A 14,147-nucleotide genomic window follows, 5' to 3' on the forward strand; every position below is an offset into this window, starting at 1 on the left:
TTCCGGTTTATGTTTTACACCTGTGAATAGCAAAATTCAACCACCTTACAAGAAATTTACATGAGTCCTAGTTTACTGTTTCTCAGTCTTTGTGTGATTATAATAACTAAGTAACTATGAAAACCAGTAGAGAGATATAGACAAAAGTAATGGGGGAAGGGAGTATAGTAAGATTTTTTTTTTTCTCAGATAATTTTCAACAGAGAACAGTAGTCTGTTTCTGAAGCATACTGGACACAGCTCTGCCTAGAGAAGGATAAAGAACTAGGGGCTTCCCTGGTGGCGCAGTGGTTAAGAATCTGCCTGCCAATGCAGGGGACACGGGTTGGAGCTCTGGTCCAGGAAGATCCCACATGCCGTAGAGCAACTAAGCCTGTGCACAACTACTGAGCCTGCGCTCTGAAGCCCGTGAGCCACAACTACTGAAGCCCGTGCGCCTAGAGCCCGTGCTCCGCAACAAGAGAAGCCACCGCAATGAGAAGCCCGCGCACCGCAACGAAGAGCAGCCCCCACTCACCGCAACTAGAGAAAGCCCAAGTGCAGCAACAAAGATCCAACACAGCCAAAAATAAAAAATAAATAATAAAAAATAAGGAACTATGATAATTAAAAAAAAAAGAACTCGCTAACACTTACTAGTGCTTTTACATCAAAAAATGTTCAGATGCAGAGGGGGGATTTGGAGGGCTCAATTAACATCCCACGATCATACGGCTCAATGACCAGGCCAACCAAACCCAGGTCTGCCCCCTTCTAAAGTTGTCACCATTTCTGTACATGCTACATTGCCTCTGAAGTTTTCCACAAATCTCCTAAGAAAAAGTCTGGTGGACTAAGCACCAGGAAAGTATTAGAGGCAGCCAAGTGAAGCCAAGAGTGCTCAGAAAGCATCCATATATATGTTTCTTTCCAACAAATAATCATGCTGCTGTTAGCAAACAAGACGAGTGAAAAACTTCAACTATCCAGGTCCTTACCTGTTTGTACTCCCTGTGAAAATCACCATCAAAATTAGTTCTTTAGAAATCTCCAAGGAATATGTACAAATGGCTAACAAACTCATGAAAAGATGCTCAATATCATTAGCCATAAGGAAAATGTAAATCAAACTACAGTGAGATACCACTTCACAACCACTAGGATGGCTATAATCAAAAAGACAGATAGGGGCTTCCCTGCCGATGTAGGGAACGCGGGTTCGTGCCCAGGTCCGGGAAGATCCCACATGCCGCAAAACGGCTGGGCCCGTAAGCCATGGCCACTGAGCCTGCGCGTCCGGAGCCTGTGCTCCGCAACGGGAGAGGCCACAACAGTGAGAGGCCTGCGTACCGCAAAAAAAAAAAAAGACAGATAATAAGTGTTGATGAGGCTATAGAGAAACTGGAACCCTCATACACTCCCAGTGAGAATGTAAAATGATGCAGCTGCTTTGGAAAACAGTCTGACAGTTCCTCAAAAGGCTAAACACAATTTACCATACGACTCAGTAATTCCACTCCTAGGTATATATCCAAGAGAATTAAAAACATGTCCAGAAAAAAACAAAAACAAAACTTGTACATGAATGAATGTTCATAGCAGCATTCATTGTTCACAACAGCCAAAAAGTGAAAATAATCCAAATGCCTAAATATTATGACATGTGAAAGAAGCCACTTACAAAGAACCACATATTGTATGATTCAATTTGTATGAGATATCTAGAATCGGCAAATCTATAGAGACAGATAGTAGATTGGTGGTTGCCTAGGGCTGGGGGAGAGGATGGGGGGTTGGTTAGGGATAATGATTAAAGGGTACAGGGTTTCTTTTGGGGGATGAGGAAAATATTCTAAAATTGATTGTGGTGATGGCTGCGAAACTCTGTGAATACAATAAAAGCCATTGAAATGTACACTTTAAATGGGTGAATTATGTGATATGTGAATTAAATCTCAACATAGCTATTTTTAAAAATTAATGAATGGGGCTTCCCTGGTGGTGCAGTGGTTAAGAATCCACCTGCCAATGCAGGGGACACAGGTTCGAGCCCTGGTCCGGGAAGATCCCACATGCCACGGAGCAACTAAGCCTGTGTGCCACAGCTACTGAGCCTGCACTCTAGAGCCCGTGAGCCACAACTACTGAGCCCGTGTGCCACAACTACTGAAGCCCATGCGCCTAAAGCCCAGGCTCCGCAACAAGAGAAGCCACCATAATCAGAAGGCTGCGCACCTCAACAAAGAGTAGCCCCCGGTCACCACAACTGGAGAAAGCCCACGCACAGTAACGATGACCTAACACAGCCAAAAAAAAAATTAATGAATGACTAAATTTTGAGACCAAGCCAATCCTCCCCAATCACCATGCATTAGTAAGCCAAGGAAAACTCTGCTCTCCCAATTTTTAGAAGATTGGCTTGAAGTTATGAAAAAATAAACAGCTTCGCCCAATTTCTAAGTGGCTTTAGCAAAGGGAATAAATTGCACTTAAGTGCTTGGAATCAGGATCTGAGCCCAAAGGGACTTTAAAGATTACTTAACTCTAATACACTCAGTTTACACATGAGAAAAGCACTGTCTAGAGAAGTTAAATAACTTTGTAAGACCATTTAGCTGGAAAGTGTCAGATCACTGTCTCTTGACTCTGAGTTCAATGCTCTTTCCCCTCACAAGGCTTCCATGATGCTTGAAGGGTAGAAACAACGTATTAACAACATTATTAAATTATAAGAGCCCCCCCACAAAAAAAGAACCAACGACTGTCATGCAGTATTCTTTAACACCTGCAGAAAGCCTGATCTAGAAAAGTTTTGCTCGAAGACTCTTAAAAGAAAACACAAGCAGCTCAACTTCCTTGATCCACATTATGTTGAAGAACAATATATAGGTCAGAGGAGAAAGTTTTAAAGAGAAGAGTATGTTATTTACTCTCATCTATACTTATTAAAAGATACAGGGAAAGTAAGAGTGAGCCTGGTATCTTCAGATGGATTTCTGAATTTATAGATTTCTAAACTGTAAGAGGGAAAATTCCATACTGATTCAAAGGCCAAATTTATCCTCCAGAAAAGCCCAATACTAAAAAAAAACAGATAACAGTTGTCACAGACTTTTCACTCTGGAGAGAACTGTGCTCGAACACAGGGAATAAGAGTGGGGGCTGAGGGCCCCTTTTGGAGTAAGTAGAGTGCGATGGGGGAGCAAAGTGTGAGGCTCTTTGCAGATGAGAATCCTATCGCCTGTTTTGAAAGTTCCTTAAGTTTTAAGGAATCTGACAGTGGTAACAGCCAACCCTGATTAACAAAGATTCTCTGCGGATGAGGAGGATTCTAAAATCCACCAAGGGTATCTTTACTTAATAGGCAGGCACTAATGCTCAGGGAGTAGAGAATCCAAGTCCCAATGTAGAACCAAAACCTTCAGTGGGGGTCGAGATGCATTCAGGGTGAAATCAAGCCCTGAAAACTCAGGTCTAGGCAGACATGGTCACAAACCACCACCATACAGTCACAGTTGGGCAACAAAGGAAACATTCCTCTCCTCAGCATCTGACCAGCACGACTCCATCAATCTCTTAAATTACACTCCACTGCCAGTCTCCATCTCATGTGGCCACAGCACAGAGGCTGCGCAAGAGAGAGTGCCTGGAACCATTAGAGCATTCTCCCACCCTGTGTTCAGCTAGAGAGCCTCAAAGAGGCGGAGAAAAATTGAGAACATTAGTAAAACTTTGGAGTTAAAAACTTTTGCTGGTTTATCTGGAATTCTTAACTAAAATTCCAGGAAGGCCAGTTGCTTCTAGACTGCATACATGACTAAAGATGGAAAGAATTAGTCCATCTGTTAGCTTAAATGCTTTCCTTCCTTTCTACCCACTAACCTCCGCAGTCAGTAGAAACTGACCAGAGAAAGCCTTCCTCCTCCTTTTCAGGAGCTCATGCTCTCAGTTCTGTCTCATCGTTTCAGCCTTTCTTGAAGTTCTCTTTGGGATACTTTATCAGCTACCAGAACCCAGAGATATATCAAGGATAATGTGAATAAAATCTCACTTAAAACTCTAGGGTTTTTTTTTTTTTTTTTGCAGTACGCAGGCCTCTCACTGCTGTGGCCTCTCCCGTTGCGGAGCACAGGCTCTGGATGTGCAGGCTCAGCAGTCATGGCTCATGGGCCCAGCTGCTCCGCGGCATGTGGGATCCTCCCAGACCGGGGCACGAACCCGTGTCCCCTGCATCGGCAGGCGGACTCTCAACCACTGCGCCACCAGGGAAGCCCTAGGTTTTTATTTGTGATGGTTCTGGCATATGAGCAGAACTCTTCGATTTGTAGGACTTGTGTTCTAAATTAGGTTATTTATATATTTCAGATGCTTACATCCTTAAATCTCTTTTATGATTGGACCAACAGTGTTCTCAGCTAATAAAGAGGCATTGATTTGCTTATGCAAGAACAAACTGTTTCCTAAAGAGATACTTGGGAATCCAAGAGATTAGGTCAACTAAATCTAGCACTTGAGGGGCTTGGCTGTTTTGATCTTACATCATTCTACTTGCCAATGGCAACACTAATGTAGTTCATGTGTACTTGGGGAGCAAAGCAAAGGATGCCTGAATTACAAAAAACAGATTTGATCCCTAATTCTCAGCCCAAAGTTCAAAGAATTCCAACATGGAGCAATGATTCCGATGAGCAGTGAATCTCTGTGAAATATTCCAAGATGAGAAAATGCCATTGGAACTGTAAGGCTGGGGGCCTGAGAAGAGATGAAAAATTGCCAAGGATTTAAGTAAAGCTCTGGCTGGCCTCCAATTTCTAACAATGCTATGTGTTCGTCTAGTTTCTCCCTCCCTGGGCCTCCTGTCATCACACAGAACTGAGGCAGAAGTTCAACAGGCAACATCAGCTGCAAGTGAAGAGCAGGGAGGCAGAGCACTTGCATCCAGCTACAGAGTTTAGGGGGGCAAGCTTGAGGCAGGATAAATTCAGTTCTTCCAATTGTTAAGAGATGAGGTATGAAAGCAGAGCAAGGTGGGGGCATATTTAATAGTAACAGCAAGTAATTCTGGCCAGAAGCCTCATGCCTGCTCTTTAGCTCCATCCTTCACTAGCTGTATGACCTTGGGAAAGTCACTTCATTCTTCTAATTCTCACTTTCCTCAACTGTTAAAACTGAAAGGATAAAATACCTTTACCTCCTTCAGGGTTACTGTAAGGATCAAGTCATATTAGAATATGCTTTGTAAGCTAAAAACACTACTGAGCTATTATTTACTCATGGTAACAAATCCTTACTGGATACTTCTCATGCTCCGGGTGCAGTACTTGGCTGAGACAGTGCACAAGTCCTAGACCTCAAGGAACAGAGGACACCAACGTGTGAACACACAAGCCCATCTCTTCAAAGTGGTGTGGCACAGAGATGGAGCTGCAATTAATTTAGTCCAAGGGATGGAGGTCAGAGCCTCAGGAAGGGGATACTGGACCTGGGTCTTGAAGGGTAAGTGGGTGATGGCCAGGCAGAGGAGGAAAAGACATGCATTCAAGGGAGAGAGAAATGAATAAGCAAAGAGGTACGAAAGTACAGTGTTTAGGAAGCAGTGAGATGTTTCGTACGGCTACAGCACAGGCTATGCAGGGGACAATGCCTGGTTGGAAACAGGCTGTGAAGGGCTCTGCACCATGACAGAGTTATGTGCCACCAAACCAGAGGCAACTAACTGGTAAATGTTGAAGAAATTAGAGGAAAATTGCAGGGTTTTTTCTCCCTGTCTCTCTCCCTTCCTCCTTTGTCCCGACTAAAAAAAAACAGGACACAACATCAACCTTCAAGTTACAATCTGGCAGAAAGATGAATGTTGCAGGTGCTATAACAGAAGTACATAACGAATACAGGGAGGGCACAAAGGAAAGGCCAGTCAATTCCAGGTGGGAGAGTCAGGAAAGTATCTATTGAGGAGGTGTTAAGTTGGTGTTGTCCAGGCAGAACAGAGCTGGGGAAGGTAATCCACGCAGAGGGAGCCCCATGAGCGAAGATACAGTGTCATAAATAGCATGGCAAACAGTTCAGCAAGAGCTTGAGGTCTGAGAGGAATATGACACCATGAGCCTGGAAAGGTAGGCAGACCGGGTGTCAGCAGCGCAGAGGTTGAGAGCACAGGTGCCAGACTTCAGGCTGCCTGAGTTCTAGTATCTTAGTTCTTCTTCTTTCTAGTGGTATGACCTCAAACAGGTTATTTAACCTCTCTGAACCTCACTGATAAAATGGGATTATTAATAGAATCTACAGCATAAGGTCAGTGAAGAATTAAATGAGATGATCCATATAAAAGACTCAGTATAGAAAGTCTGATTTACAGTAAGCACTCAATAAACTACTACCATTATCATTATATTTGTTCTTATAGAAAACTTTATTAGGAAACTATTATGGCCAAGTCAAGAGATGAAGAGGCCCTGGGCTAGAACAGAGGTAATGGGGATGGAGAAGAGAAACCAGATGCAAGCATCTTTCTGAGTTCGAAGTGATTGATTGTAGTTGGTGACGGGGAGAGATGATGGGCAGGACTAAATACAGTATGATTCTAGGTTCCTAACTTGGACAGCTAGGTACACGAGTGAAAATACTGGGCAATTTGGGATGTGTTGAATACAGGACATGTCTGGGTAACATCCAGATGACCGTGTCAAGTACACTGTGAGATACAGGTCCTGGGCTTAGGAAAGAATGCAGGAAAAGGCTCTATCATCACCTCCTTATCTATATCTTGTAGTTAGAAAATCGCCCTCATTTGTAGTTAAACAAGTGGCCCTAACGAGCCATGTTTGATTTATGTAACCATCTCACCGGCCATAGTTTACGGAACTAAATAGATAGACCACTGACCCATGGAGGAGAAGAAAACCTCAGCCAACCAGATTGCTTGTGTTTGCATCTTTAGAATCATGTAGCTGCAGGGGTTTACATTACCATTTGAGGGACAGCCACCGTGGCTCACACACAAGCAACGGCAGGAATGCAGAGAACTAAATGTAGGAGACACACAGAAAGATATAAAAATGAAGAAACACAAGGCCTCATAAAAAGAGAAAGAGAGAGTAACTGCCCAATAAAGTTTAGTTTTCATAAAGCTCAGATGCATCCAGACACCAGACTCTGGAGATCACCCTGTAACCCTTTCAATTTATGATTCCTTGCATTCCATGCAACCAAATGACCCCCGTGGCTAACGCAAATGAGACTGCCAAAGAATACAGAGTAGAAAACAAGAAAATGGTTAGGACCCAGGGAACGTCAACGCGGAGGACTCAGAAGAAGCAAGAGAAGCCAGTGAGAGAGGCATTCATGGAGGGAAGAGGTAACTGAGGAAAAAGCAGTGTCCCAGAAGGCAACAGAAAAGACAGCTTTAAAGGAGCAGTGAGGGCTTCCCTGGTGGCACAGTGGTTAAGAATCTGCCTGCCAATGCAGGGGACACGGGTTCAAGCCCTGGTCCGGGAAGATCCCACATGCTGCGGAGCAACTAAGCCCGTGCGCCACAACTACTGAGCCTGTGCTCTAGAGCCCACGAGCCACAATTACTGAAGTCCGTGCCCTTGGAGCCTGTGCCCTGCAACAAGAGAAGCCACAGCAATGAGAAGCCCGCACACCACAACGAAGAGTAGCCCCCACTTGCCACAACTAGAGAAAGCCCGCTCACAGCAATGAAGACCCAATGCAGCCCAAAATAAATACATACATAAATAAAGTAAAATAAAATAAATTTAAAAAAAAACAAAGGGAGCAGTGAGTTGGTCAACACTGTCAAATGCTACAGAGAAATCAAAAGAGAAGAAGATAAAACTAGGCTACTAGATACAGCAATTGAGAGGTCACTGGTAATCTTTCCCAGAGCAGTAATTATTATAGCTCACAGTTATTTGAGTAATTATTGTAACTTAAAAACTTTGTTTTCAAATCTGACTGCCACATTAGTCATACTGTTTATCCTTAGGTGAGTATTTAATATGCCTCTGCCTTGGATTTTCCTCTATTTAAAAATAATAATATAAAAATAATAATAAGATCTCCCTCCAACCCTAGCCATTTTGCTCTGTATTTTAAACTGTATGGGGGTTACACCTGAATATACATATTTTAAAAATTCATTAAACTGATCATTCAAGATTTGCATACCTTAAGAGAGAGAACAAAATCTCCTCTGCCCCATCCTTCCACATCAATCAGGTTAAAAAATTTAAAACAAGAAAGGGGCTTATAAAATAGTATGTAAAGCTTGGTGCAAAGTGTTCTTGGAAATCCCAGGAATCAGGCCACGGTATCCTCAACCTCAGCCTCCTCAGGTAATGGAGGTGTTACTGTCTTCACCAAGAAACTGATCACTGGAAGTTTCCACGTTATTCGGACTATGTTAGATATTTAAAAAAAAAAAAAGTCATGTGTATCCCCATCAACTGGAGCACATGGCCAGTAACATGAACTGAGAGAAGGGACTGATAGATCCAGATCAGGAGCAGCCAGAGGGGCCAGGGCAGCATCCACGAAGGAGTCCTACCTTCATCAGGTGCTTGTTGACCCACTTGGTGAACGTCTTCTTCTGCACACGGTCCCGTTCATCTGTGAGGAAACAAGGAGAAGGCACTGGCTTAGCGCTACCCGGCAAGACGTTCCCCAACCACTGCCTTGCCCACACCCAGATTCTCCAGGACAGTGGAGACAGTTTCCTCAGGACTATGAGACAGCGTCTTGTTGTTGGGAAGGTTCAGTCTGTCTGAACTTTCTCTTCTGTCCTTACCATGTTGTCACTTTATGCATTAGACAGAATCATGTTTCTCAAGAATCTTGTCATGGCAAAGTCTCCTTCGCATCGTAATTCTCCGGGGAGCACAGTGATTCCCTGCTTCCCCTGCCCCCAGCAAGCTCCAAAAAGCCAAAGCTGTGAAAACCCCCAACAGAAGGGGTGCAGTGCCCTTGGCGCTCGGGACACCTATAGTGCAGGGTTACATCTCACCCTCCACACACTGGTCCTCTTGACCAATGCTCTCCTCCCACCCCCTCCTCCCCAGTACTCCCTCACTCCAGCTTCTTCCCCAGCCTCACCAACCAAGCTCTCAGAGCTGCCCACTATGCCCTGCCCCACACATCTCCTCCCTCCCTCCCTTCTCCCAAGTCTTACAGAGCCCCACTTTTTTTTGTAGGCAAACTGTCTTTCATTCTCAATTCTGTTCACCTCTTTAACAGAAACATGACTGTCAACACTTGACAGTGACTGCGCCACAGAGGCCTGATCCTGTGGAGAACTCAACTTCTCCCACAACGCCACCTCCAGACCACTGATTCATCAGCTCCGTTCCTTTTCTACTTATTTGAAGCCCTTGCCCTCCACTATACCATCTTGTTCAAATCATCCTTTCTGTCATCGACCATTCCCTGCTGCCTGCCCCCTCCACGTGGCAAATCTACGTTAACTTCTCTTAACAACTTGGTTCACATTTACTATCTCCAAGGGTATCCTATGATGTCATCCTCAAATTACTTCAGCATATGTGTGAACAATGCATGTGAGCCTGCTTGGCTCCACTGACCTTCAGCTCCAATTCACAGCCAGCCACCACCATGCCACTTCCTGAGCCTCGTTCCTTCTCCAAACATACCTATTTAGCAGTCATCTTTATCAATCTTTCATAGCTCCTCATCATTCTCAACCTTCAATCACTCCCTTCTTATTTTACCCTGTTTAGTAAGAACACCTAAGATCATCCCAGTCTGTGCTAGACAACATAGTTAAGCAATTCAAAGCTGCAGTCACTAATACCCCAGGGAGTCTCACGGGCCTAACCTTCTACTAGTATGTTCACCAGGACAATCCCCAAACCTGAATGACTACCATGGCTTGACTCCTCCACTTCTTCTCCAACTCAGAGAAATTTCAGAAGAAAGTAGCAGAATTATATATGAGCCAGTAACTCTGGCTCACTAGTAATTCACACAAACTTCAGTTAGGTTTTCTCTCTCTACTGCCACAGTTATTCCCTTCTTACTGACTCCCAAGTAAAAGCCACGTAGGTACCATTCCAAACAACACTAAGGCTTTCTCTCCACTTCCAGGTGGATGCTCTATCTTCTTATTTTTCTGAATCTAGAGCCATCCAGTAAGTGCTCCTTCATCTCTTTCTCTAACCTTACCTTTACCACCTCTTCCTTTCCTGCTTTATTTGCAAGGAACAGTGATCTCTTCCTATTACAGACCACAGAACTTAGGAATTAGAATGGATTTAGTCTAATTCCCTGCTGATTCACAAATCCCCTCAACAACAAAGAATCATATGTTCAGAGTTGAAAGGTCTGTCCAAATCTTGCATACATCTACAATATTATTGACTCTTAAAACTTAAGATAATAGAGAATTCACATACTAATGTTAATAATAGAGAATTCACATACTAATGTTACTAATATTAGTAGCAACACATACTAATTTAATAGTTCCATAACATGTCATAATCTGCATCCTTATAAATTCTACCTATTGGCGCTCACTTGGAACTGTTGGGATTTTTTAAGTCTTATCTGATTTTCACTTCATAGAGTGCTGCAAGTATTTGAAGCCAGAATATTTATTAGATGTGACCACTGTCATTCCAACATATTTTGATCTTCTTTAGATGCTGATTCAGTTATCTGACCTCTTCATCATCCTTTCCAAGCCTCTATCATCTGCAGACTGAATCAGAATCAGCTTGCAGCTACAATCTCATCTAAATCACTGACATTTGTTTTCTCTTCATGGCAAGCTACTTTTTTCCTCTCCACCTCTCCAAATGCTATTTATTCTTTAAAATTCAGCTCATTCATTCACTCATTTATTCTTTGAATAAGTCCTTATTAAGGAGCTAGCTGCTTGGAATACCCTGTGCTACACAAAGTCACAGTCCCTACCTTTAAAAGAGTCTAGCAGAAAGGAGAAATAACTTCAGTGCAGCTTGACAAGTGCTGTTAACAGAGGCAAGCACAGAGCGCTCAAGAACGTAAGAGAAATGGCTAACCTGTCTGAGTAGACGAGGGACCCATGGGAGGTTAGTGAACGTTTCCAGGTGAGTGACTAACTAAACCTTAAAAGATGAGTACAAGTTAGCCAGAAAGAGAAGGGACAAAGCTACTACATGAAGTTCTACCTAGTGCAAAGTCACGGAGATAAGAAGGAGCTCATGTTCAGACAACTGCACAGAATTAAGGATGGTTGAAAGACAGGACGTGTAATAGGTAGTGGTGACACTTAAGACTGGATAGAATGGCATGGGTCAAATCACGGCCTTTCATGACAAGCTAAGGAGTCCAAACTTTATCACCAAGAAACTGGTGAGGGGAAGGTAAGGGAAAGTATTGAAAGATTTTAAATAGAAGAATGACACGTGAGATTTGTGTTTGAGAAAAATTACTCTGGCAGCCTTTCCCGACAATTCCATTTCTCAATAGTCTCTTTGTTCTCCAAATTTTTATGGTACTTACTATGCTAATCACTCAATCCATACTTATATAATTATATAAATTCTGATCTCTTAATATGCTCATTCTTACGTATCAATGAGATCATTAACTCCTTGAGGAAAGAGATCATGCTTTACTTTTCTGCATGTCCCATAGCTTCTAACATCTAAAGCTCTACATTATAAGACTAAAATAAATCCTTCCCCTTACCTGAAGTGAAAGTCAGCTTTTTAGCTATTGGAAGCATGACTGATGAGAAACCATCTGATTTCCCTAGTGCCTTATCCCCATAGGAGGGCTTGGTAGGTTAACAGAATAACTATGGGTAGAAAATAAAGAAGACTCAATTGTGTTAATCGCATCTTCAGGTCTAAAAGAGCTGAGGCAGTGGACTAAAAAGAAATCACATGAATTCCACCTCTTTAAAATATTGGCTAGTTTAAAAGGAAATCTGTTAACTTTTTCTTTTCCATCTATGTATTGTTTAACCTATTATAGCAAGCCCATATTACTTTTATAATAAAAGAAATTCTATAAACAAAACCTGTTGTCTTCAGACTGAGAACTTTGTAAAATTAGAAACAGACTATTCTTGGTTATAAGGGTAATAAATAGAGCAAAGCAGAGTGGACCTGGCATTGGTGAAAATGTGGCGGGCAGAACTTTTAGTTAGCTTTAATACTGTTTTTCCATTATGTTTGCAGGCCCCAGCAAAAAGGTGATACTTACTGGTGTATCTGAGTTTTTACATATTGGACTGGACAGTTTTTTTGTTTTTTGTTTTTTTGGCCACACCACGCAGCTTATGGGATGTTATTTCCCCTACCAGGGATCGAACCCGGGCTCCAGCAGTGCAAGCCCTGAGCCCTAACCACTGGACCACCAGGGAATTCCCTGGACTGGACTCTTATAGGTAATAAATAAACATTCTTGATTGGCCAATATATGATTAGAAGACTGGCTAAAGAAACACACAGAATGAAATCAAAGCCAAGCCACTTGTAAGGGTTCAGTCCACTGCCTCATTTCTTTCAGACCTGAAGATGCGATTAACACAATTGAGTCTTCTAAATTTTACTACCCATAGTTATGCTGTTCACCTACCGAGCCCTCTCATGGGGATAATGCACTAGGGAAACCGGATGGCCTCAAATCAGTCATGCTTCGAATAGCTAAAAAACTGACTTTCAATTCAGAGGGAAGAGGTCCAAGTACTAATTCTGAACGTAATTACTAAAAGCAGCATGATTACAAGTCCTTCCCAAGAGCAGCTAGCCTGCTTAGAGCCAAGCTGTAAGTTCCTCAGGAAAGGGTTTTATAGAACAACCTTGCCCCAAAGCTGGAGGATCCTTTTTTAGGATCCTATGTTGCAGACCAATCAATTACATGAACATTCTCTCCTGATTTAAGCAGGATAAGAGGATACTGCAATGCCTGGATTTTAAGATCTTAATATCAGCAAGGAAATTCATCAGGTAAGCCAAAGAGCAACTTTATTACATAGACCTTCAGAACACTCCAGACGGCTCAGACTTTGAAAGTTTTTAAGAAGTTTTAGGTTTGATTCCCTACACATAAATCCTTCATTTAATTCAGGCCTAGTGAAGATCTTTCTACCTAACACTAGAGATAGAATTTTAAGAAGGTACCCTTATGCAAGAAGAAAACATTCAATCACAGGAAAGGTGATATTCTTTTAGATGCTCCTTGTAAGCTCAGCCTCACCAAAGGCTATGAACTGACCACGAAGAACCCAACAGGCCACTGCGAAATTCTCAGACTGAACATGTTGAGGCACCAATTAATCATGCGAGGGTTGCTTAATTAGAGGGATTTACTACTTGTTTCCAACTTTATTAAGACCACTACAGGACACCAAGCTACCAATACCTACCCTAATTATCTTTTAGTTTCATTGGCAGAGATGTCCCTCCTTGTTACCTAGGCAAGTCCTTCCCTCTGAAATCTGGATCCTGTATCTTCCCTTCTTGAGAACTTAATCCAACCACCACCCCCTAGCTTGTGTATCTTTAACTACTCCTCTCCTTTCCCCTGGGCTCCGGACCGGTGTGATGACAGCGCTCACTTCTCTACTGCTGCACCTCCTGCTCCACCATGTGACCTGGCTTCCTGCCCCACAAATTCACTGCAACTGCCCTCCCCACAGCCACCCAGCTGCCAACCCAGAAGACACTGGTGACCATTCCTTTACCTTTTAAACCCACTCTCCCTCTTGATTCTGAGACTTCATTCTACCCTGGTTTCCCTCCTTCCCCTCCTTCCCCTTTAACTGTTCCCTCTCTTCTGTTCATCCCTAAATGTTTACTCATTCTTAGCCCTCTTTCCTTTTTATTCTGTATTACTACAGCTTCTTAAGATATCCATGGGCCTAAGGGTCCCTAAATGGATTTGTGGGGTTGGGGGGAGTCATAAACCACCTAAAATCGCATGCAAAATTTTTGGTGTTATGTACACTATGGGATGGGGAAAAAAAAAAAAAACCTATAGATTTCAAAAAAAAGTAAATAATACCTGTTCTCTACATTCTCCCAGAATGATTTAATCTACCTCCACAGTTTCAACTGTAACCTGTACACTGACAATTCCCAATCCATATCTTCAGCTCAGGCCTTTATCCTAAACACCACTCTCATATGTCCAATTGACTCCTAAAAATTTCATGCTCA

At 42.7% G+C, this 14,147-nt stretch overlaps 1 protein-coding gene across 2 annotated transcripts in view; it reads right to left on the minus strand.

Moving 5' to 3' along the window:
• The window catches only part of MACF1 (microtubule actin crosslinking factor 1), a 327,723-nt gene that overhangs the window by 210,659 nt on the left and 102,917 nt on the right, over positions 1 to 14,147 (minus strand). For both annotated transcript variants that reach the window (XM_060140476.1, XM_060140475.1), the window contains exon 2: positions 8,528 to 8,589. In XM_060140476.1, coding sequence (XP_059996459.1) covers positions 8,528 to 8,589 — 62 coding nt within the window. The remainder of the gene's footprint in view (positions 1 to 8,527; positions 8,590 to 14,147) is intronic.

Source organism: Lagenorhynchus albirostris, chromosome 2 (genome assembly GCF_949774975.1).
Source record: "Lagenorhynchus albirostris chromosome 2, mLagAlb1.1, whole genome shotgun sequence".
In the NCBI taxonomy this organism is placed as follows: Eukaryota; Metazoa; Chordata; class Mammalia; order Artiodactyla; family Delphinidae; genus Lagenorhynchus; species Lagenorhynchus albirostris.